The sequence below is a fragment of the Balearica regulorum genome, chromosome 6 (assembly GCF_011004875.1).
Source record: "Balearica regulorum gibbericeps isolate bBalReg1 chromosome 6, bBalReg1.pri, whole genome shotgun sequence".
NCBI classification, from domain to species: domain Eukaryota; kingdom Metazoa; phylum Chordata; class Aves; order Gruiformes; family Gruidae; genus Balearica; species Balearica regulorum.
In genome coordinates this window covers 23008247-23033841 of record NC_046189.1, presented here as the reverse complement: position 1 = coordinate 23033841, position 25595 = coordinate 23008247, and the positions used below count along the sequence as shown (strand labels likewise).

Below are 25595 nucleotides of genomic sequence, written 5' to 3'. Positions count from 1 at the left end.
ACTTGCTAGTTCTAAACATACTTCTGGCAAGACCCATCTTGGCCAAAATTAGAACTGACAAATAAGTGAGGGATTTCAATATTAAAGACTAATGTGCTCATTTCCAATCTGATTTAATAGAAATTTGCTGGACAAACATTAACTATTTAAGCTTACGAGTCATCTTCTGAGTCTCACATAGAAAAAGCAAATCATGCTACGTAATAACTTGTAAAAACTACCCTTACATCCATTGTACTATTTTCTCCTCTAAAAATAGGAACATATCTCCAAAAACTAATTGTATAAGCACTCTGAAATTGAGGCAGCAAAAAATCCCAACCCTCATACCAGAATGTAACTGCTCATATAAAGAGAAAGCAGCTTCTTTTGTAAGGGAAAAGAAATGCAGAAGCTGTAGGAGGTAAATGTTAAAACCCTTTTTCATACTGTGAGAAGTTGGACTACAATACACTGTGAATTTGAAGACAGACAACAGTGAGAACACTGTTCCCTTAAAGTTGGCTCGTTTCACTGTTGTCTGATGTTACTACTTTGGCATGTATCTATTAAAACCAGGCAAACAGTTTATCCAGGCAAAACTGACATTGCACTTTGTCTTCCTTGTGGATGTTACAAAAGAGATTTGTCCATAAGGACAGAAAAAAAGTATAGCCTAGGTTTTATAAATTAACTTAATGGGACACTGCAATAACAGTGAAACCCCCCAGACATACCGAATAGCCCAGCAAACACACCATCAGCCTGGTGCGCAACCCAAAAATGACTTTAAATCCTACTAGCAGGACACACATCTTCAACAGTGGAGAAATGAGAGACCAAATTCTAACATTGTTTACAATGAAATAATTGTGGTCTAGTGTGACCATTGTACTTGCTGCACTACCGAGAACCGACTTGGATTAAACAAGTATAAATCGGTCACTTTGGGTTGAGAAAACATTAATGCACATGATATAGATGATGAAATGCTGTGCAACCATCAAAACTGACTTTATTCTACAATGCCTATATGTTTTATTTCAAATTCTGTATTCAGGATGTCAATTCTTGGAATAAGGACTGATTCTTACTATATATTTAAATAGAGCCCAATTTCATTTATAAAGTCGCAAATCCTGTAAGTGTTATTTGTATTCAAGTAAAATTGTTCTAATTGTCCCTCACCTAACACCTTGTGTTTTCAAGGGAACTGTCCTTTATTTTACAGTAAAGTGAAACCAGAAGTCTCAATAGCTGGAGATACCTTTTTGTTTATTTAAAGACTTCAGTGGAAGCTCTGAGAAACAAGCTTCCAAATCTTCCCCTTGCCAGTATTACTCAAGCAGTGCTTGATCTCACAGCAAAAACAAGTATTTGTTGGTCACTATTAGTGATGGAGCCCTAATATATTTTTTTCTATTCTCCTAGTTATACACATACAGTTTTGATTCACCCATGTGAAACAGAAATGTCTAAGTTGGAAGGGACCTTTGGAGATCATTTGCTCCAACCTTCTGTTGAACACAAGGTCTTAGATTAGGTTATCACAAGAGCCTGTCAAGACACAGTTTGACTATTTCCAGTGAGGGAGCTTCTACCACTTGAGTGACCTATTCCAATGTTCAATTGTTCTCACAGTGATTAGTTTTCTTTTGTATTTCAATGGAATTTCCTCTGAAGCAACTAGTGCCCATTGGTCCTCATCCTGTCACCATGCATCCTTGTGAAGAATATACCTCTACTTTCCCTGTAACAGCTTATAGGTATCAGAAGAATACAATTAGATCCCATCAGAACCTTCTTTTCGCTAGAACGTTTACATTCTCCAACCTCATCTGGTGGCCTTCCACTGGACTCTTGACTGTTTTTAATCTCTATCTTCAACTGCAGGAACCAAATCTGGACATAGTAGTACAGGAGTGGCCTAAAAAGTACCAAGTGCATTGGATTCAAGACGAATCACATAGCTAGACCTGTACTTTTGCTTGGAATTACTCCATTCTAGATAGAGAATTTCACATGAATCTTTTTTAAACCTCATGCAGTTCCAACCTGTCGCTGTCTCCCTGAATAGTGGCTCTTCTGGCATACCTACCTCTCCGCTCAGTTCAGTGTCAACGTCAAGTTTGTTGAGGGTGCATTCAATTCCATCATCTAGGCTGTTTATAAAGATATTAACAGCATTGGCCATACTACCAACTCCTCTGGAACTCTACCTGTCAACCAGTCTGACTGAGCCATTAACCACCATTATTTGAGCTGTTTCGCCAGTTTTTGTCCTCCCTTGTAGTTCATCCGTCTAAGTCCATACCTTACTAGCTTTTCAACAAAAAAATGTTGTGGTAGACTGTGACAAACATCTTGCCAAAATAAAGGTAGATGACCTCATCCTTCATCCTTGGACTTCTGCTTGCCACTAACTTACAAAAGCCTTTCTTGTTACTCTTGACATCGCCTTCAAGCTCCAGGCTTGCCTTTGCATTCCCAACTGCATCTCTGCATGTCTAAGAAGTATCTCTGTGTTTCTTTTTGGGAATTGCTCTGTCCCCTTTCTGTCCCTCACACGCTCATTGTTGCACTCGAGCTCTCTCAGTAGCACATTTAAATGGGACTGTTTATTTTTATGCCTACTCCTTTTCCCACTTAGGGGAATGGACCACTCTTGTGCTGCAGGAAGGCTGTCTCTGAAAACATCTCAGCACTCCTCCAAGGAGCAGATTTATCCTCCAAGGAAGTATCTCATAGGATCCCTCCTAACAGTGCCCTGATCAAGTTGAGCACTATGGACTATGCAGTCCAAATTCACTCATTAGATAATATTTATCAGAGAGTAGATATTAAAAAGACAAAATATTTTACATGAATTAATAAAATCCAAAGCACAGAGCAAATATTTGCCCACATTTAAGTCCCAAGCTCTGTGTTATCTGATAAATGGCTGTGCAATTGAATGAAACAGAAGTCATCTTAAAAAAAACACATGCCAAAGGCTTCTAAGCGAGTTGCATAAAGTAGTACAAAATAGAAAATACACACAAAAATATAACTTAATGTGGACTTCTGTCTTTTCTTCGTGAGCTATTCAACTTCAGTCAAATCACTTTAGATGAATAAGAAATGTCAGTACAAAATAATAAATCTAAGCAATTTTGTTGAGTGACAGATCCTAGCCCAGCAGTCATACATTACTGTTAGACATAATAGGATATTAATCATTTAAAGCATGTTGACATTAATAAATTATTTTCAAAATTTTTGAATTCAATTAAAAGACAAACATGATGAGGTAAAAAAAGATCATGATTTTTTTTCCCAAAAAAAGTTCCTTTTATTAAAATACAGGAAGAAACCTTTGTCTTCTTCAAATGATAAAGCTTTTCAGCAGGACACAATACACAAATTCAGAACTTCTGTTAAACAGTGCTCTCTTGTGGTTCTGTGCATCAATGAAAGAGTAAATCATTGTATAAAGATAAAGGAAGTGGCAGTTTGAAATTTCTTGTCTCCGAATCTAAACCAAAATTAATCCCTCAGACTTGTATTTCATTAGTTCTGCATTTTATTTTTGTAGCATGCCAATAACCTCATTTATTAAAGACCACCTTTAGATACTGCATTCAAAGTGAAGTATGAAATAAATAAAAAATTATAATGACAATTTTAGCCTTGATCTTTAATTGGAATTCACAATTAAGAATACGTCCAATACCAGCATAATACCTAATACATCAATTCTCCCAAATTCTGTTGGCAGACTTTCTTCCTTGCGTGGGATACATAGGTTACTTCAATACGTAGCCCACACCTCGTAGCCCCATTTAACCTTCAGTTAAATACATCCTTACTTGATTAAAATCTTACTTTAACTTGCTGGGAGCACAAGAATGTTAAGACTACTTCCCAAGATTTCTACCGTTTTCTTGTAATATAATATAGAGAATAAGCTTCTTTTTATCACACGTAACTAAAACATTAAAAATGACTGGAAATATCAAAACATCAATTACTAGATACGATAAAGTGAGACAATGTTCTCACATTTAAATATATAAACTATTCATTGAAAAGAACAAAAAGGTGCTCACAGTACCAGCTTATGTAAGAAGTTGGGTTTGCCTTTTCAAGGTACAGCAGGTACTTTGGATACAGGATATAAAGTTTAACAGGAACCCATCTTTCAATTTATGTAGTTATTGTCAAGCTAAAATTTTAAAAAGCAAGTACTACACTTTTATTTCCTATTTATTTCAAGTCTCAGCAGGTATTAACAGGGTAACCAGGATTACAATGTCTAAACTTCATGATTTAACAGAAGTGAAGCAAATGTAACTAACCTGTTCGTTCCTATCAAGGCTGTTAGATTTCACAAGATCAGATGCCGGTCTGACTTGAGCTTGTGCAAGTTCCTGGGGAGCACTCTGAGAATTTGGCATAGGCGGTAAAGGAGCTCTCCGTTTCTTCGGCATCTCAGATGGCAGAGTGTTTGAATCATACTGCTTGCTAACAGTGTTAGATCTCGTGATAAATGTTGGCCTTGGCTTGCTCATCAATGGAGTTGCTGGGGCACTGGCAGCCTTGGGGTGCAGGGAAAGAAAAAAAATCTGAGACACTTATACTTTCTGGAAAACAACCAACAGTACTGATTGGTCAATATGAATATGTTTCTAGAAGTTTTGCTTATTCGAAGTTAGGTAAGTTATATCTTACTTGTTCTCTTTTCTTCTTGCTTCGTTGAAAAAAGCTGAAAAATCCTTTGTTTTCTTTCTCCTTCAGAACATCTAAGTTTTCAGATTGGTAGGAGTCTAGAATAGAAGACAATAGTTCTATAGATGTTATTTATTGCACAGATTATTTCTCCTGCATCTTTATTATTTCACTGTCTGTCATAAGCCTCCTGGAAGGATACACAAAACACATCGTAAATCACCTATATTAATAGCTTTTCTAAACGCTGCAAAATGAACAGGTTTCCTACCATCCATGTTCTTCCTGTCTTTCTCAGAACTCGGAATAGATGAGTTTCAGCTGCTATTAATACCCCCAGCACTTAATCCAGCCCATCCCACTTGTCATATGTTATGGTTCATATCACAGAGGCTGTAAAAGGGAAAAAGAGGATCAGCCTCTCCAACTCTCAACTCCTAACCATTTAAATTCATGGCCAAGTGTGAGCGGGACACGTCAGGCACAAGCCCGCACATGGTAGGACTATGGAGAAAGATCACTGAAACACCTGCTAGGCGCTGCACACATAACTGCACGGCAGTCATAGTAAAGATAGCCAAGTCCGTTCCGGTATCTGGCAGAATTTATCCTCCTTACATCATCTTATTCATGCAGAGGAATTGTAAATCTAGAGGTTGTCTCCTTTTAATTTTTACTAGATTTGACTTTTTTAAAGAAATTCCATTGAATGCAAATGCAATAAGCAACAGAAATCAGCAAGGCCACTATGGGCTCTTGGTACAAGTATCAATATAAACATGACTGTAAATTTAATCAATTGATCTGGGGTAAAACTATACAGAAATACTTTATAGCTGAGTATATCCAATTCTGTATTATCTTTTTAAATACGCATTTATGATAGGACAGAGATAATTACTCATGTCACAGTTAAGCAGATGTTATAATAGCAGCGCATGGTAATGTCACTGAAGTGCTACAGTTTCACCGCCTATTTCAGTAAATCATACCTTGCAAAGACGGTAAATTTAAATCAACTGGTGATGTGGCTATAGAAAGACAAAAAGAAAGACAGAAAATGTGAATCTGAATCAAGGATGCAGTTGTAAGTTACAAACACAGAAAGCCAAGCTGAATCTTCAACATTAGGAAAAAGTAACTGGATACTTTCCTGAAGTAAAAGGATGTGTATCTTTACTCCCTAATGCCATAAGCCATTTAAGAACTTCAGCCTGAAGACATGCAATACAGACTGGAATCTTGTAAATAAGGAGAGAGAGAGTCCACTTATATTTCTGCAGGAGAGAAGAAAACTAGTATATAGAACAGTTTTCTCTGTAAGTTTGGATTGTCAGGCAGCCCAAACTTGGAAAGCAAAGAGGAATGTATAATTAAAATATAATCTGAATAAAGTAAGATTTGAATTTAGATTCTATTAAGTAAAGGTATACCTCACCATTTACTTTCATGAAGAAAGCTGAAAATTCAGAGCTTTGAAGTTGTCTGCGAAATTGAAATGCTGAACTCTTTTGTGTCAAGAGAACTGAAGTATATCTAAATTTCCTAGCGGGGCACTGCCTAGTAGAAAGCGTATGTGCCCTTGTATTGTCTCCTAAGGATTTTTGGCTGTTGATTCCACTGAAGCACATGTCATACTGTGCAAAAGGCAGCTCTGCCAGCCTGTAAATGAAAGCAGCAGCCAGACAACAAACAAGACAATGCACTATGGGCACATGTAGTCCAAGTAACATGTTTAGACAAATAAAAATATGTTGTTTTCCAGTGAAGAAGAGAAAGATATTTCATTTGTGTTTTCTCCACGGGAAAAGGACAGATTTTCCAAATCTGTCACTCTCCTGTTCTCCAATATAACTGTCCTTTGGGAAGTAATGGAGAGAACTCTTGAAACTGTAACCACCAAATGATAAGGTTATCTTATTTAGGTAGAAGGGGGAGAAAGACAAAGACAGCAAACAACCCCCCCCCCCCAAGTTTTAGAGCAGAAAGAAAAACAAGCAAATAGAACAGTGGTCAAGAACAGGAACAAGCCAGTATTACTGCATGCTATATTGAGGTAAAATTTCCTGTGAGAAATGTCTGAAACAGAACAAATCACACTCTACAGAGTTTTTAATCACAATACAATAAACCCTTCATGAAAAAGACAGGCTTCCAGCTGAAGTTAAAACCAGACATAGGAATGTCTGTACCCATGTAAGGAAGGCAGTTCACAGCGCTCCTGTTGGACCATGATTAAAAAGAGAACTATTATTCCTTCACAATCTACAAAGTTAGACAGAGTACAAACAGCACTCAAATATACATAGACACCATTAGAATATTCTAACACTTTTTAAATTTTAAATAATTTAAAAACAAAGCTAAGTTTCTCTAATGTTTCTGTTCTTTTCAGCTCATCATGATTCTATGTCTTTTCTATGAGCTAAGAGAAATACAGTGTTGGTGGTCTTTTGGGGGAAGGGGTGAGGGAAGAAAAGGATGGTGATTTGTACTTAGCCACCTTTGCTGGTACATAACACTTTGTTCGAAAACAAAACCTTTATATAGCACTTCTCAAACATAAGTACAGGTAAACTTGCCTCATTTACAATTTTGTGGAACATTAATGAAACATGTACTAAATTGCTAGAAATTAATTTCTTCATAAGTGAAAACACCAGCAAAATGTATACATTATTGAAATACTAAGAATCTTTTCTGTAACTGCAATTTACAAAAGTTATCTTACCTCGACTGATATCCATGGCATATAATTCTCTTAGTCCAAGGTCATTAAGAGATTTTGTCACATCAAGGGGTTCTTGAGACTGGTAATTCTTCAACAGTAGAGTGTGTGAAGGATCAAACTCACATTTACTACAGATAATTGGTATGAGTTCTTGAAGAGGTGAATGTGGACTAACTCTTACTACCGTCTTCTGTGTCTTCTTGTAGTTTATCACTACCCTTACTGTTTGCTAAAGAGAAGAGACAAGAAAGTTCCAATAAATACCAGCACAAACTCTGAAACAACTAGCATTTTTGTAACAGCCTTACAGTGATCATGAGAATTCCCCTTATGGCCAACTTCACCAATGTTACAGATTCAGTAGCATTACAACAGACACTAAGAACTAATTTGTTATTCCCTCCTATTCCAGAAAAGAACACATGCAACAGCCCGCTCCTCCTTTGCGCCTGTCCTTCACCTGCCCAGCAGGGTATGTGCCTGGAGCAAGATGTGCTGCTAGGTTACATTAGGTAGCTGTAGAAGTCAGCCAATGAGCCACGAGTTGTGTGTGTGTGCGCACACACGTGTGTAGGATGAAGGTAAAGGGGCAGCAGAAGAGGTCCCCTGGCCCTGTGTAAGTGCTTTAGATAAATTAAGAAACAGTATTTTTCTATACAGCAGACAAGGTTGGAGGAAAGATTTAAGCGACACCCAGAAGTTGTTTTAGTACTTCTAAAAGCTCCTGCCTTCTTAAAGCTATATAAAAAAAGTCAAGTAACAAAAGTACAGTATGCATTAAAGGAAAATGAACATACAATCAGAAGGGCATATATATCGCAGTACGACAGATGGTACAAGTTGTTGGTTTTCAGATTGTGGAAGGCTGTATTCAGCCACACTTCATCTGCAGAATTTGTCAAAAGGACAGTAAGGCGTGGGATTTCAAGTAATATTGTAACATTTCCTTCTTTCGGTAGCAAAGATGTTTGCTGCAACGAGTTGACATATTTCTAAGAGGAGGTGATCAAGAACATGGAGCCAAGTGTTTCACAGGGGTGCGTGGCGAGACGATGAAAGACAACAGGAAAAGCTGAAACAAGAGGCTGAGCTTCCCACTCAACTTGTTGAGTACAATAGTGTTTCTAATTACTCAATACGCTTTAATTCTCACCTCTGGTATAATCGGAGCAGGTTTCTTCTTATCCATTTGTTTTGGCTTTACAATCACCTTTTCCACTTCGAGCATTCCCACTGGTGTGTTGGGTTTGAATTTAATCTGGCTATTTTCTGCTGATACCAACTCTATAGTATAACTTGACGGATTTAAATGGTACTGTGCACAGAGAAAGATCAGCAAGTCCATCATGGGCTTCCTGTAAAAGACAAATAGAAGTGTCACAACAGATGAAAATTAAGCAGGCTACTACAAATGTGCTGCTAAACGTTTAACCCAAGTCATCCTTTCCCCTTCCATGACTAAATAATTATTGCCAGGCACCAACTTTAAATATCTTCAACATAAAAAACACACCACTAAAAAGAAAATGAAACCAGCTTGCACAAAAATATGCCAAGCGCTTGAGCAAAAGGGGAAATTTTTGCTTGCGTGAAGTGATGCTTTTCCTGAGGTCAGCAGGGAGATGTGGATTAGCCACCTCATTTGACATTTAATGGGAACTGTAGTAGTGGTGATAAATACCCTGCTATTCATTAAGAACAGTTTCCTTCCAAAGCTTGAAAATTTTATATCCATCCCTGAGGTTACAAGGGACTTTATTTTCAGAAATTCTGAGCATGAGCCATTTGGAGGAAGCAGGAGAAATGAAGTTTGAGGAAGTCACCTTTTAAGGAGGTCTTGCATTAGGGATGCCAAAATGAAAGCCAGGTGTTTAATACTGGCAGAGGGAAAGCAGCTAAATGACAACAGAGTAGTTGAATGCCATTTCTTGAGAAGCTCTGTGTGATGCAACAGCTGTCTTTTTCACAATAAAGCATGGCAAACAGAATTTTTCATATGTAGTCACTAACTCTATGTCCTTGTTCTCTCAGTGCTCAATGAGGCACACGCACAACTGCGTATTAGGATAGGCTGAACATTCCCAGCTGCTGCTAGAATAAATTTATTAAAGTTGTACTTTAAACAGCAGTGTCATAGAAGTTTAAATAGACCAAAGGTAAAGAGAATATCCTAACTTTGCAGGTTACAGCAACTGAATAAGGTTATAGTACTATCAGGTCACTGGAACTGGTCATTCCTCAATAATTTTTAGAGTTGGGTAATCATCTGTAGGGAGCATTTCATTTTGACGCCCTCTGCATCTCTCAGTTACAGCTACAAACAGGGAAATCTATCACCTGCTCTGTCTCACAAGGATATTATGAAAACAATTTAAAAGTCTGTGAAGCAATCAAATGCTATGTTGAAAAGAACATGGATATGTCTAAGAGAAAATTAATATAGAGTTTGGCTGCTATGGCGTTATCAGAAGTCTTAAATTCTAGATGTGATCTCAGATGCCAGTATTCTGGTAGCACAGTCAATGTGGAAATAGATAACTTCTACAAAGAGCCATCAAGCTAAGCAGAATTCTAGATAATATAAAGCTCGGGAATACATTTATTAAGCAGGAAGTTAAAACAGACTTTTCATATGATACAGTTCTGTAAAAAGAATTAAGTATGACTCAGCATTAGAAATTACTGTGAACACTACATTTTTTTGCCCTTTAATTAACCCTAGGATATCATTCCTGTTTTCAGTTGCTTTTAAAGAACAAGCGTTCCTTAAGCAAACTGTCTTCTAATTTCTAGAAGCAGGGATGGACTCTCTGGTGCACAGGCTGTGCTTCCAGTAGACGGAAACATTTTGAAAGCTGACAGATACAGTTACTGCAGGCCTGTTCTTTTTTTTTTTTTTTTAACCCCCCCCCCCCCCCCCCCCGAGGAAAGTTTCTGTCTGCTTAAGTGGCAGGAGAATACTTGCCTCAGGAGACAAAGGCAGGAGGAACTATAAAAGCAAAAAACATACAGAAATGATGCCCCAAGGTGTCAAAAAGCAGCTATCAGATGGTCTGAAGAAGTACAGAAGAATGTAATATACTCGGGTGTCTTCATCTAGATGATATATATCAGCCTAAGGAATACCATGAGAAATGCATTGAGCACTGCAGAAAATAACTATTCCTCCCTTTTCACATAGCTAAACCAGAGAGTTTATTTCAATTCTTCCCTCACATACATCTCAACCTGCTCCCATTAGAAGAAAGAAGGAACTACTCTATTTCTTGTACTGCTAACCCATAACAGAACAAGTACATCTGTCTCACCCTAGTAAGAGGGGAGCTGCAAATGCAAATCCTGTCATCGCCCCATTTCACTGGGGGCAGGGGAGGGGAAGAGCGGGCCAGAGGAGACAGCAGACACTACTGCTGTAGTGACCTTTCTGGTTATCAGCCTACCCAATAAGTTACCCATTACTTTTTTTCTGGTGTGTTTTTATACACTGACTGGCTTTAAAAGCTGCCCTTCCTCTGGCCTTCGCTTACTGGAGAAGGGCAAGAACACCGAAGATGACCAGGACAAGAATTCACAAGAAAAGATCACAGAAAGCCGTCCTGTGGAATTGCACCACCATGACAGGGGCAAGCCCTCACATTAACTGGAGTCACAAGAAGTGACAGAATGATAAGTGAGAAACATAGCTGCTCACAGACAGGTACATGCAAATTAGTACATGAAAACAGTGATTCAGTGCAAATTTGCTTTCCATTAGTACTTCCAGAAGTGACCTGCTTGACTGGAGGATTGCAGACTTTAAGTCACCCCCTCCACTGGAGGCCAAGACACCTTCGATGACTGCTTTAGACAGATATTCCTGCAGCGATACAAAGAGCCATCTTTTTTTGTAATCACATCCTCCAAAACTTGTAAAACTTTTTTTTTTTTTGCTAAAGCCTTCAAGGATTGCAGGTAGGGGAATATATATATATATATGACAGTAAATTTAACCACTTCCATAGATAGTATTTAGTAAAACTCTAAGAAGTAGCCATCAGCTGTCTCAGAGTACATCGACAGCTCTTTATCTAATTTCAGTAAAATCTTTATTTGCAACTGCTTTAACTTCATTACATTACTTAGCTTTCTGGAAATCTTGGAACATAAATTTATTTACCTTTTCCTGCACCCCTTCATCCCTCATCTATTTTCCTTTGGTTATTCCTACCTGACTAAATAACACACAAAAAAGTGGCTAATAGCAGCCTCTTGTTACATCACATAAGTGACAGTTAAATGACTACCTGCACCTAGAACGTATCAAACCATGTTATGTTTGTAACCAACAGGGGAAGGTGTTGCTTCCAATACTGGATCAAGTGTTTAAAGAAAAAATGCATCAAGTTTCTGTAACACTCCTCTCCAAAAACAAGGGCTAGAAACTCGTTACTTTAAAAAAAGATTCTTACATGATCAAACTTTAGGAACAAGGTCTTCCCATCATGAGACTCAGAAGAAATGCCACTGAACAAACAGTATCCGGGGTGGGGGGAAAGTGAGGAAGAGAAAAAGGAGGGGCAAGATAAAAATAAAAGAAACCTACACTCAGTTTGCCTTTCTATAGATCTCTGATTATTAAGCCTATAGCCTCATGGCCTTTCTTGCAAAAATATTTACTAATCCTATTCTCTAAAGAGAAAAAGACATTTGTTTTCATGGAGAACAACAAAAAACCCCACCAAAACCCTCAGAATTTGTTACTTACAAATATAAGTACAATAGGTTTTGAAAAGTAGGGCAACACCACAAAGCTTGTTATTCACTAGCTAGCTATACGGAGTAGCCCAACAGTTTATTAAGAATACCCTAATGACTGAAAATACTCAAGAACGGATCAAATGGAAACTCACAAAGGACTCTAAGAAAACAAATTTAGCAAAGCTAAGGTCTCTCTGAAAGGTGGCTGAAACTGAAGCCCTAAGCATGCGACCCTGCAAAACTAGTTGATGCACCATTTCCAAATAAAATGCGTGTCACTGTCATATTGGCCCTTGAAATCGCTACGTTAATTTACTGATGTGTACAACTGAAACTAATTATTCAATTTCGAGAAAACTTTGTCAAACTCTGCATTTCTTACTTGTGGGAAAACAACTAACTTAAAATGATCAGGCTGCTAAGTAAAATAGTTCTTCAAGTAGTTCTTTGGCTGCAGAAAACTCTTCAGTCCTATGCTGTATTTAGAACCAATGGAGAAGATTCACTCTGAAAAAACAGTGCAATAAGAATAAAAACCGACTTCATTCATTCCTTCCTCTGAACGGTGTACCTTCACTTCCTACCACTTATTGCTTTTACCGTGGTTTTTTGGGGTTGCTTGCTTGTTTGCTAGTTTTTAAATAACTGTTTGCCTAGACCCCCCTGCAGGAACCCCGGTGACAGGAGACCACAAATGCTACTGTCAGATTCTGACCAGATGAGCTGAATCACTATAACCAACTACAAAATACAGTTTGGTATCTAGGCTTAAATAAGAGAATCCGCCCTTCCTTTTCTCAAGCTCTCAGGTTTTTTTTGCTTTAGTTGCCCATAGAACAACTCAACGATCAAAAGTTATTCTCTCTCGTAATCTTTTCCTCTAAAACCCCTTTTTGGATTTCATTCTGATCCTCTTCTGCCTACTTCTACTTGCTCAGGATATTTTACCTATGTAACATCACGCTTTGGTCTACATAGCTCTTGCTATCCACTATGCCAAAGCTGGGATCAAACAAACCCAACTTCATCTAAGAACAGTAGAGAAGTTTCTTCTAGTGGACCATGGCATTTGAGCACACGGCTGTACAAAGTCACAGCTTTGCTTTTCCTAGTATGAGATGTAAAAAGGTATTTTTTCCTCGGGATCTTTGAAATGGCTAATCTCTGATGATGAAGAGAAAAAAGAGAAATTAGCAATTTATCTGTTTATGTAATTTCTAGTGGGATTTTGCCTATTTGTCCACAAAATACAACTACCAAGACAGAGCAAAACCAGAAGAAAAAAACTAGTTTGAAATATGTTTCACAGTGGACTGCAGGTCCTGCACAGTATCTCCTCTCACTTTGAGCAAGCCTAGCAGTGCCAATACTGGTTCTTGTTTGCAAGACAGGCATTTATGAAATCAATCACATACAGTATCGGATAATAAAACTGATTGGGAAATGTGTGTGCTGCCTGATAAGCCTGTGAGGCCTGTCTTGAACACTGAGTAATTATACACAATGTAATTTGACTGAGTGAAGATATACGGAGCGTTCCCTTCTGGCACTTTGTTCTGAGCACAGTGAGACAGAGGGCACACGGTACTCCTAAGTGTGGACAAAGGGAGGGAAAAGAAGGAAGAGAAGTACCTGATAGTGTACACATGGAGTCTCACCTTTAAGAAATTTTAAAAACAGAGGAACAAGACAGCAATATTCCTTGCTGTAAGCACGCTAGCAAGAACACCATAAAGCATCATAGTAGTCATCAATTATTGCAGAAAATTTCTTCTGAGAAATATAACCTCAGATTTAAGTTATCCTGAAAATCAATGGAGTTGGAGGGGAGAATCCACAAAAGTTCTTCCATTGCAGCCCTGGTGAACAAGCTGGTATTTGAAGTCTAAGCAGTGACCTCATGAACTCTAATGACAAACGACAAAGTGTGTAAACAGACTTGAGCCACAAAAGTCTTTATCTCTCATTAAGAAGTGAAGTAGGTGTAACTACACGTTTACATTACCTGGTTTAAACAAGTCAATCAGACTGCTTGCTTTCAGTAGCAAAGACGCTGGCAATACACTAACACAAGTACAACATACAAATAGTTTCTTTATTTCAGCTTAGGACAGCAACAAATTGGGATCCCAGTTGCTCTGATCCATACAAGGCCTTGCACAGGATCCTTCTTAGCAGACTTGCTAGGACAATTAATATTACATTTTAAGTCACAGGATTTATGATTTCAACTCACCAGTCAATGTCAAGGTCTTTCTCAACTAAAGGTGACTTGAGAGTTATACACATAATCTATACTACCAATTAGCAGACTGAAATATGTATTTCAAATCAAAACCAGCTTAAGCAAGACATATTTGATTTTTAAAAAAGTTTTCCAAAGCTGTAGCTAGAAACTGTTTCCTTGAAGCATTGTAGATTTTGTCTGAAGTGATGACACCTTTTTTTAGGACTGCTAATAGCCTACAGGTAGTAGTACCAAGCAAGTGCTGAACACATGACTTTATACCCAAATAAGTTGCAGAAACTCATCTCTAAGTCTAAGAAGGAAAACTTTTGTGGGAAAATTCAGTGACTCATACAAACCAGTATTTTTCTAGAGATTTGCAGTGACTAGAAAGAACAACAAGCATAGCTATGCATCCCATTAGATGCCATACAGAAGTTCAGAATTTCAAAAAATAGTCTTCCCAAAAGGTAGGTAAGCATATAAAATACACATTTCCACACCTACCCAAAAGTGTTCAAGGCTTACACAACTCATGTATTTTACTGAGTGATTAAAACCTGGATGAAGGTTGAAGTAAACTAGAGCAAGAAAAGCAAATTAAACAAAAATGCCATTCTGTGTAACTTACCTCCCGTTAACTGTAGTATACTTGATCACATCTCCTGGCAGGACCACTGATAGTTCAATGTCTTTATCGATTATGTTCTCTTTCTGTTCCATGATGAGGTTGGCTGATGCTGTGTCATCAAATGGAGAAAAGGCAGTGGGTTTTGTTTCAGATGGAGGAGGTGGCGCTTTAGATTTTCTTCTGAAATAAAAGGATAAAAAGTCAAGTATGTATTTATGCATATGATTCCTTACTGGCAAACTAACAAGTCTCAGAACAGGAGCGAACTACACAATTCTTTTCACTCAGACCGTGTAAGTCATACATGCAAGGAAGGGATGAGAGAGTATTTTAAACATATGATCAGTGGTGATAGAAGATAGAACAGGCTAAGGTATCTAGCATATAAAAACAAAACCAAAATTAACATCAATCCCAAAACAAAAAGAGTTTTTTAATATACATTAAAAACAGTAAATTAATTACTTCTTTTCTCCCTGAGTTACACAAAGAACCCTATTTTTGCATTCTCCAAACAGATTTACTGGATTAGTATAAACAGAAATACTGTACTGTGCAGTACGAAGCCAAATTGTACTGACAGTTTGTTTAATATATAGACTAGATAAGCGAGGGAATAATCACACTTTTCCTCCCAAAATTTTTCTTTTTATTATCAAAATCATTCAAACAAATCCTACGAGCTCTCGTATATTTACTTCTATACAATAGTAAAATAGCAGTATAATCAATACTACTGTGTTGTAATATTTCTTGACATTTCAGTCACAATATGCTTTCATATTTTCTCTTCACATATGCTGATTTCCTATTTTAATTTTCTTGCTATCATTTCCCATCTTAGTGACAAGCCAGTGTACTCTTGAACACAGAGTGATCACTAAGTTTCACTTATTTCACTTTTAAAAAAAAAATCAAAAATGGTATAAAAGTAAAACTCTCTACATCCCTTAATATATTTATGTTACAGTAAATTCTGAAGGCAGGATGCTCATGTCCCACATATAGTCCAGCATCTCCTTTTATTCAAATAACTTTCCATAATTCACCAATACTGTCACAAGCAAATGTAGTATTATTAAGAATTCTACCATTAGAAACAAAACCAAAACTCACTGTGGAGATGCATTACCTCATGAGAGCTTTTTAATTTCTTATACACATTCTTTTGAAAAGCTGGAATGGAGCCACATTCACAGAAAGTTAAAATACATTTAAAATATAATACACAAAGGTTCCAAAAATATTGTTGCAATTTAGATTCTGGAGCTGTACCAAAGTTTGTTTACTTTAAACGTACCCAAAGAAATTAACTTCTATAATTGTCCTACAGAATTAAACCAAAAGATCTCCCATACAACAATTAGAAACACACATCTTTCTTGGGAAAACAAAGTTTAAAGTCACTCACAATGAAGAGCAAACAAGGTCCAGAGCAGCATTGCAAAAGACAACTGTGTAATGAGACTTCACATGACTGCTCTGTTGCTGAAAGTGCTTAGAGTTTTGAACTTCAGAACTCCGTGCTGAATAATTAACTATTCACAGCCTCTCGGAGCTAATCGGGAGCACTCACAGACCTCCAAACATGCTGAATGAGGATTCACCATCAAAATTTATACCTTCTCTCTGCTAATGATTTAAATTAGTTTTGGTGCACTCCATGTACAATTTGAGATGTGTGACATTAGCTGCAAATTTAACTTCGGTCTCTACAGCAACTCGCCTGGCTTGTTTCTGGGTTACATGGACATTGCAAAATGTATGAATCAAACTTCTTTTTACTCCTCCTCCACTCCCCTCCCCCCCCCCCCCCCCCCCCCGATTTTTAGCTTTCATGTAACTGCCAAAAAGAAATTATTGGCCAATACAGAACATCAGTACAACTATTAAAAAAACCAAGACAAAAACCAAAACTAAAACCTCACCCTGTGACATGTTATTAATGTAAAAAAAAAATCCAAACTCAAAGTGAAGTAGTACTGTTTTTCCCCTTCTATACTCATTCTTGCATCTTTAACTGACTTCAAATGACCATTAAATGATATTTATCACAACTGAACTCAGAATTTAATCTGTGAAGACTACATGCCACAGAAAGATTTGTTTGCAAATGTTAGTGGACACTATTTTCCATTAAGCAGACAAATGCAATTTCATTGCTGAAACTCTATCACTGGAGAGAGCGCTCAATCACACGCAGCAATAAATGCACGGTCCACATGAGTAAAATGCAGCTTTATTTATATGGTGTCTCATTTATACTGTAGAGAGCTAGAACTGATAAAATACTCATTGAAACTTGTGTGCAACAGCTATATAGAGAGCCAACTATTTATAAAGAACATACACACATGGGGTCAGGCAGTCTAACAATGTCACCAAATCCCCACATGCACCACGCAGAGCTACGTACCCTACCCATCTCTAGCACATCAGCATGTTCTTCATGGTTAGCTACACTTACATTCCCCGCCCCACACAAAGGAGGAAAAATCTCCAAGTATACTTTCTCCGAAGTTATGTCGCGGTTTTGGCAACCTCTTCTTAAACAACAGGGATCCCAATACCTTCATTTTCTGTTTCCAGATGCCGTGTCTCTTTTCTCTTCATTTTTCACCAGTTCTCTCAGCTCTCATTCCTAGCCCAAAGTATTTACATTTGGTCTTATGGCTTTTTAGTTTCTTGAGTTTGTGCTCTGCCTTGCCACAGGAGAGGCTGCCTGACAGGTAACAGAAGCCCTGCACCCCCAGTGCCCCAGAGCTGGTGTTGGGCAGCAAGAACAATTCCAGTTACCATGATTACATCTACAGGTGCAAATCAAAAGCAGCAAGTGGCAGGATGATGGAAATACACTCGCAGGGGTAGTTTTAACCTACAAACCCTCCCCTCCTCTTTTGCGCTATGGGGCCACCAAGAAGCTGACCCAGGTGATTTCTCTCACAACAGCACCCTCCACACACCATCTTATTCGAACACCAAGAAGTAAACCCAGCATTATCCAAGTAACTCCAAGTCTACGCCATCATTTCAAAAACTTATCCATTATAAAGAACAACCAACAGCCCGGTTCTTTCTTGCCTCTTCACCTCTACCAGGTACTCAGCAAACTGGGAAAGCTGCTGGGTTTAATGAATTTGCTAAAAAGACAGGGTGGTGAAGATAGTTTCTTCTCCTGAAAAGAAGAAAACTCTTGATTTTCAGTAAGACAAAATACAGCCACAACAAAGAGAATAAATTCCCAATCACAAAAATTACACTTCAGAGGTCAGAAAAAAAAGTGTTCAGTAAATGGTCTCACTCACAGCACCGTTTATGTTCAGGTAGCTTCCAGACATGCTAGGAGCTAAGCAGACCTATTCTCATTTTCAAAGTAAACGTTAGAAGGAGTTAGAACAACCAAAAACATACTCTTTATTGTCATGGCTGCTATAGAACTAAACAAATGCTGCACGAAGAATCAAAGTACAGCTTATTTAGCTATGACAGAGGGAGTTGAAAGAAAAATCTTAACCAAATAAGGCCACAAGCGACAATCAAACTCCCCTGGAAACTGTGCTGTAGTATCCTACACAATGCAGGTCCTCACTCCTTCCTTGGCTCATAGGTCCCAGCCCCATAAATTGACTGACCTTCCATACACCAGACATTAAAACTGCCAATCTCAACTCACCTGAAGGGATGTGCTCCCCACTGTTTATCACCAGATAAACCATTCCAGCTACCTATTATGCTGCAACAGCTTGAATGTCATCTTCTGTTTAATCTATTGCTTCAGACAAAGCAGGAAAGGAAAAAAAAAAAGAAACACCACACCCCCACAAATCTTTCTTCTCTGATTCTTCCTAGCCCAGAAAAAGGCGGCTAGAGGGACACCACAACGGTCTCACAGGGACCCACAAACACAAGCTGGTGCAGCCTGGGCAGAGTTGGTATTTCCCTTGTTACCAGTGCACCTGGAGCCCACTGTTATGCCAAGACTTTGAGCTAGCCCTCATCTTCTGCGGTTCCCAAGAGAATTGATTCATATCTCTTAGAAATTTAAATTTCTGAAGTCCCACCTGCAATTCCCACCAGTCTTTGTGACAGAATACAGTTCCTGCAAAGACATTAAATAATTCTTTCAGCCAAATGCAGACAGAAGACTTCATCATTTTGTTAAGAAAAACAATACATCTTTTAAAATCAAATGCAAGGATATAAAGTCAATATTTTATGTGCTTCAGATCCCACTTCTACAGAATAAAGTGTCATTGCTCTATCTCAACATATTTCCTGCTTGCCAAAAAAAATAATGGTGTCAGTGATCTGAATGTGTGGAAGCCCTTTTTAAAATAAAGGTCTGGCACAGTAAATAAAACAAACATCTATTTATTTGATTTTCAACAAATTCCTGTTAGAAAGTTACAAGCAGCATATTTTTAAATATCAGTAACTAGAGAAAGGCACTTTAAAATAATGAGAAATACATGAACTGACAGTGACCTGGATATTCCAGTTAGCACCAGCATTTCCTTTTGATAAGGATCACTTTCCCCCCAAAAAATGGAGAAAAAAGAAAAGAGGAAATCTGTCTCCTAGATTTGTGCACAACAAAAGGTTACAGCATAAAAAAAATCCACCTCTTCAAATCTGGATATCAAGGATTATTAACATTTCCAGCACTTAACTTCCCGTTTTGAACACAATTACATGAGACCCTCTACAAAGACAACTTGACAGCCCTCTCACTGAAATTATTTTGGATCTAACCTGCAATATCAGAACCATCTCTCAAGTTTTCTATAGCAATCACCTGGGACAGCAAAGGTCATAAGGGACCTCACCTGCAATTCAGTCCTCTCTCAGGTACTGAAAATGTTCATTCAACATAGTACAATAAAAACCTTCTACTGCACAACAGATAGACTTAAGTTTGTTAATTTGACTTATGGCACCATGAACACTGGTTTACACAAAAAGCAGCTACACATTTTTTTTTATATCAAACTTTACAAAATTATATATGCCAAAAGTACAAGCAGCACTTCATTCTATTTTCACTCCAAGTCAGAAAAGGATCTAGCTCTACTAAGATCACGTCATGAGAGGAAAAAGGCCACTGCAATAAAGTTTCTTCTAGAGCTTTTCTTGCCTTTGACCTCTCACCCCAAGCAATTATTATAATGCTTCTTGATTATTACAATAACGCTGCTCCAATGCTATGCCATAGTAGCAGGCAGCTGAAACCTTGCACATCATGCGCAACCAAGGAACAGTTGACCAAGAGTTCAGACCTACATTAAGTACATTGATTTGTTTTGTTTACATCAGTTTCAGCATATTTAAGCCCCTAATTTTGCCTATAAGCATTCCCAGCCCGATACTCGTCTTTAATACTCAAAGAACAAATTTGTCTTCTACACCAAGTAAAGATCATGAAAGTACCAACTTCCCTCCTGTTTACTCAGTTCCCTCTTTGGGTATTATGGTTTCACAGCATCACCACTGCACATCTTCAAGATCAAACCCTACTTGCTAGGAAAATGCTTGGAGACAACTGCAGCATTACAATCTGATTCTGCTCATCATAGACCAGCAAATGACTGAAGTTATCAATGCAAGTTACTCAAAAACCACTGCTATATGTTTCAGAACATATGTATAGATAACCTCTTTTTTCAAAAAAAGGAGAAAAAAAAAAAGAGGAGGAGGGGAAATATTTTGTAAGACATAAATGTTCAGTAATCACATTTTAAGTTGGAGGTCCTAAGTTGGGACTTGATAATTACATAATGAAACACATGAAAAATGGAGTATGTTACAATAGTGTGTATTGTCTATGGGCCAGTCTGAAAGGTCACTTTCATCTGCAGTATAGTTATGGATGATATTTTTGTTTTCTTTCCTTTAGTGAAATACAGCTCGATTTTCATTTTTATTGTTCTTAACCTGAATACTAACGATTGCATTGACATATCTATTCCACATGGAGTACTTCTCTTTTAGCTTGAGAACTGGAACACACAGCTTTTCTTCTTATAGTAGCTACAGAGATGTTGTAAAGCCACTCTGCATAACCATATGATAAACTGAAATGAAGATAATAAATAGAAGCATTACTCTTCCCACCCCTACCCCACCAGCACAGCTTATATATGAGCACAGGATTTATCTTCCACACGCATGAAGCTTTTTTACTGTCTATCATCTGATACTTGGAATCTGGTCTCTTAAAGCAAAAAATCTTCCGGAGATCCGTGAAAACACAGAATGTAACAATGAGTAATGTGTAATAATGTATATATTTTCATTAGAGATTTCATTTAAAACCTGTATTTAAAAACAAAACCTTAACAGCTAACATCCCACAATATATGAGTTTTTATTTGCCTGTGTGCTGTTACCAAAGAGCAGAAAATTCCTGAGTCTCTAAATTATCTGTTCGTCATTATGTGGAAACATTGCACGGTATCAGTTAGAGTCAACAGCATCATAGTGCATACAGCTACAACAGCTTATGTACATGTTTATTGCAAGCATGTCTTAACATTTTGCAGTACTTGATGGTAAGGTCCACTTGCTAGCACATCTTTAAAATTAGATTTTTTTCATACCACAGAGTTATCCATTTTTCTCAGTTTCAGAGAGACTTCTCCTTCACATCTTGGATTTACTCATTCCCACTCTGGCTTCTTCCAGCCCAAGTCTGAAGGTGACAGAAAAAGAGCCAACCAGAAGTCCTTTGCTTTACACTGCCCAATGAATTGGAACTGTTCTCACAAAAAAACCCCACAAACCCCCCCCCCCAAAAAACCAAAAAAAACCCCCCACAAACACACCCATACACACCCAAAAAACCCCTAAAACATAAAAAACCACCACACCCAACACCCACAAACCCCACCCCCCAAACACAACCAACGAAACATTTTTAGCTTTTTCTGAAAACTGAAAAGGCTATTTTTTTATAAGCTTATAGAGATTCTCCCCTTAATGACTGTTATACTCAGAAAAGGGAAGTGAGAACATCACCTGTAACTACCTGCACTACATCTTAACCATCTTTCCCTGCTGTTTGCTGCATCCTACCTCCTCCATACACACACTTCTAACAACCTGCTTGTTACATACGCCAAAAGTTTCACAAAGATGTGAAGGAGAAGTCTCTGAAAATGAGAAAAATGGATAACTCTGTGGTATGAAAAAAATATAATTTTAAAGATGTGCTAGCAAGTGGACCTTACCATCAAGTACTGCAAAATGTTAAGACATGCTTGCAATAAACATGTACATAAGCTGTTGTAGCTGTATGCACTATGCTGCTGTTGACTCTAACTGATACCGTGCAACGTTTCCACATAATGACGAACAGATAATTTAGAGACTCAGGAATTTTCTGCTCTTTGGTAACAGCACACAGCCAAAAGTGTCACAAAGTTTTAGATCAAGGAGTCAAAAGTTATGCTATAGTTGTATCGGAACACTCTCAGCACAGCTGTATTGTTCTTGTGATTCAGCAACTGAATTTAATACTAACTAGTATCAGCAAAAGTTTAAGTACTTTAATGTTCGGTAAGAACAAGAACTCACAAAATCCCCCTGCCAAAGAAAGTACAGCTGCTTCTATATAACACATTTTATGTTATGGCACACTCATTGGCAAATTACAGTTCACTACTTAGATTCTCTGATCAGGATTTGGAACAGGAAGCCCCCAAATTTACTTTCTGCTACATGCTTTGAGGAGCATCTCCAGATGAAAGAAAACCTCTAAGAGAAAGAATGTCAAATAAACCATTCAGAGATTAATATAACATCTCAAGTCCTCCTCCTATATTCTTCAGAGTCTCTCTGTCAGTTCCAAATGTTCTGTGCTGGCTTGCCTTAAAGCTGCTACAAACCAGAATTCATACCATGACCATCCCATAGCAGGAAACGGGCACTATGCTGCAGAGGTACGTGAAATGACCAAGACATTTCCTTGAATCTTTACAGCTTGCTAAGCACATAGGGCTGTGAAGGCAAACTCCCAGAACTAACAGTCAACACGTAGACTTTACTCCTCAAGAACAGAGCTCCCACCTTGAGGTGGGCATGAAGATACAAAAATGAGGCAACTCCTGAAAACTACCCTTAGTGGAGTCTAGGGTTTACAGCAGAAGCCCATGCAATGGTTCAAGTTAAGTGGCTGCCATTTGAGAATAGGTGTCCTTTCTTCAGGCAAAGTTACTGTCTACTGATAGAGCCCATCGTGTGCTTGCGTCTGGCACCGAGAGACTAAGACAAATGAACAACTGAACAGGGAAAAAGACTCGGACAAACTGGGAAAGCAAATCACAACAACCTGCAAGGAGATCAAGAACCAAGCTTGAAATAAACTATACACTAGAGAAACTAAGCAAACCAACCAAACAAAACACCAAAAAGCTGGAAAAGTGACAAAAAAACCCAAACCAGAAACCACTTTTTCCTGGTCATTATATATCTGTTGTAAAGACAATTGAACTGAAGAGTCCAGACATCTCACCTCAAACAAGTATCACAAAATAGCAGACACCAAAAACATCACAACCACTCCCAGCTTTGACTCACCTTTTTATAATACATGAAATAGGTATACAATCATTAGACTCAGCACAAATCTTTTCATAAGATCTATGGCTGTATGTATACACCATCAAACTTCTTTGTTCCTGACTTCTTACATGAAACAGTCTCTAAATTTTTCTTATGCAAGGAAATTAAACAGTGAAGGTAGTCTTGAATGACACATTCAACTTTTACTTTCAATTCCAGCATTGCTTGTCAAGAATCTAAAGAAGAAAAAAAGTCACAAAACTGACAATATTGCATCTTCCTCTGGACGTTGATTACTCTGTTTTCACATAACTGCATTTGGATCACAGAAAAGAGACTCCTCCAGCAGTACATTGCTTTCTTGTCTAATGTTGTAATACATTGTCCACGTTCATCTTTTAATGAAAGTCTTAAAACAATATAGCTTTCTTAATCACAATTAAGACCAGATAACTTCTGGTACATGACAGAAAAGCTATTCCAAAACACTCAGATTTGTTCTGCATATTAGAAGACTTACAATTTTGTTTTTGAAGTATCAGCAGACCATCATGAGCAGTTTCTAAAGTGGAAACACTTCTTCCCACCCTCTAACTGAAGGTCTGGACTTCCTACTTAGGTCTGTGGCTGAGGTTTTGTAAGAATAGAGCACCACATGGGACTGTAACCATAAAATTGATCTAAGAACTATTCTCATTTCATTCCTAATGGACCTTTTTCACCATGTCTGGCATTCTCACATGAAGATTAACCTGAAAACATTTAACATTTAACTGAAGACTTCCACTGAGTCCCTAACTTGCCATCACCTCTACTTCTACCTAAATCACACTCAAAGATTTGCTGTTACTCATGAAAAGCACCTCTCTTTCTGGTGGAACTTCAAGTAATAATTTTTAACTGGAGTTTCACTAGTTGAAATGTCACAGTCTATTCATCTTGACTAAGTTCTTACCAGACATGCAGGTTTCTACGCAAGGTTTGCATTGCCAGAAGTGCTGTGAAAAAGGTTATTTTAAAGGTAGTTTTAACCTACTGTAGTATTCTAATATTTATCCTTAACATTAAGCAGCCCAAGTATTTGCTGTACCAGCCTCATGGCATCTATTTAACGTGCCTATCAGCCTTGATACTAGGCTTTCATCTCTAGATCAATATCACTGTTTGATACACAGTCTATCTCTTTATTTCTATGATAAAAGCACCAGCTGGATGTTAAGATCAAGGTATGGATCAATGACAGTCAAGCACTGTCCATTTTTAGGTTATCCCTTCAAGCCAGGCTTATGATACATGTAGGACAAAATAAAGGAAAAATATTTGCTGTACCTGCTCCATAGAGAAATAGGAGCTTTCAGGTTCTAAACTCATCCGTTTAGTTATCTGGGGAAGATGCTGAGGTTATATTGTATGGATACTGCGTCTAGCAGGTGGCTCAATGGGTATCAAAAACCCCAAAGTTCAGAAACACATTTTAAATCCAATTTCCAGGTAGTGGAACAAACACGAACAATTTGTAAGCCTTTTGTGATAATGGGGTACTTCACAGTGCACTTCTCTATACAGACTTCCAAGGCTGAAAGGAGATCAATATTGCAAATAATACTGGTATTTTAAAAATATTACGTAAGAATAAGATGGTACTAGAAAGGAGGGACTGTGTAAATAGCTCTCCCAACACAAAAACGCGTTGTGCAACTGACATGCCAGTAGCAATGTTATGGGTGATAAGACTGTTAAACTAATCTTTGCAGATTATCTCTACAGGTTTACTCAGTGAGGTCCCAGCAAACAACAAGTTGTCTGTGGATGTTGTCTTATTTATGCCTATATTCAGCTAACTGCTACAATGAAAGCAAAAAATTTAAAATAGCTACATTTCCACTCTCTTTCCAGAAATAAATTGGATCAATAAAGTAAGGCATCCCTGAAATCAAGACATGTTTTCAAAGCTCTTTCTAGAGAGAAGTTTTTCCTAGTCAATGGGATGCGTGGAATCCCCCCCCAACTAACCTCATAGCTCT

The 25595-nt window shown here is 37.9% G+C and overlaps 1 protein-coding gene across 10 annotated transcripts in view; it reads right to left on the bottom strand.

Moving 5' to 3' along the window:
* Positions 1-25595, bottom strand: part of COBLL1 (cordon-bleu WH2 repeat protein like 1) — an 86759-nt gene that overhangs the window by 21718 nt on the left and 39446 nt on the right. For 7 of the 10 annotated variants that reach the window (XM_075756799.1, XM_075756802.1, XM_075756795.1 and 4 more), the window contains exons 2-7: positions 15013-15192; positions 8571-8772; positions 7418-7646; positions 5679-5717; positions 4690-4784; positions 4317-4556 (exon numbers count right to left, since the gene is read on the bottom strand). In XM_075756799.1, the coding sequence (XP_075612914.1) occupies positions 4317-4556; positions 4690-4784; positions 5679-5717; positions 7418-7646; positions 8571-8772; positions 15013-15104 (897 nt within the window). In that variant the 5' untranslated portion in view covers positions 15105-15192. Of the gene's footprint in view, positions 1-4316; positions 4557-4689; positions 4785-5678; positions 5718-7417; positions 7647-8570; positions 8773-15012; positions 15193-16423; positions 16746-25595 lie in introns of those variants that run through there. The other 3 variants (XM_075756805.1, XM_075756797.1, XM_075756798.1) reach the window with 2 other exon arrangements.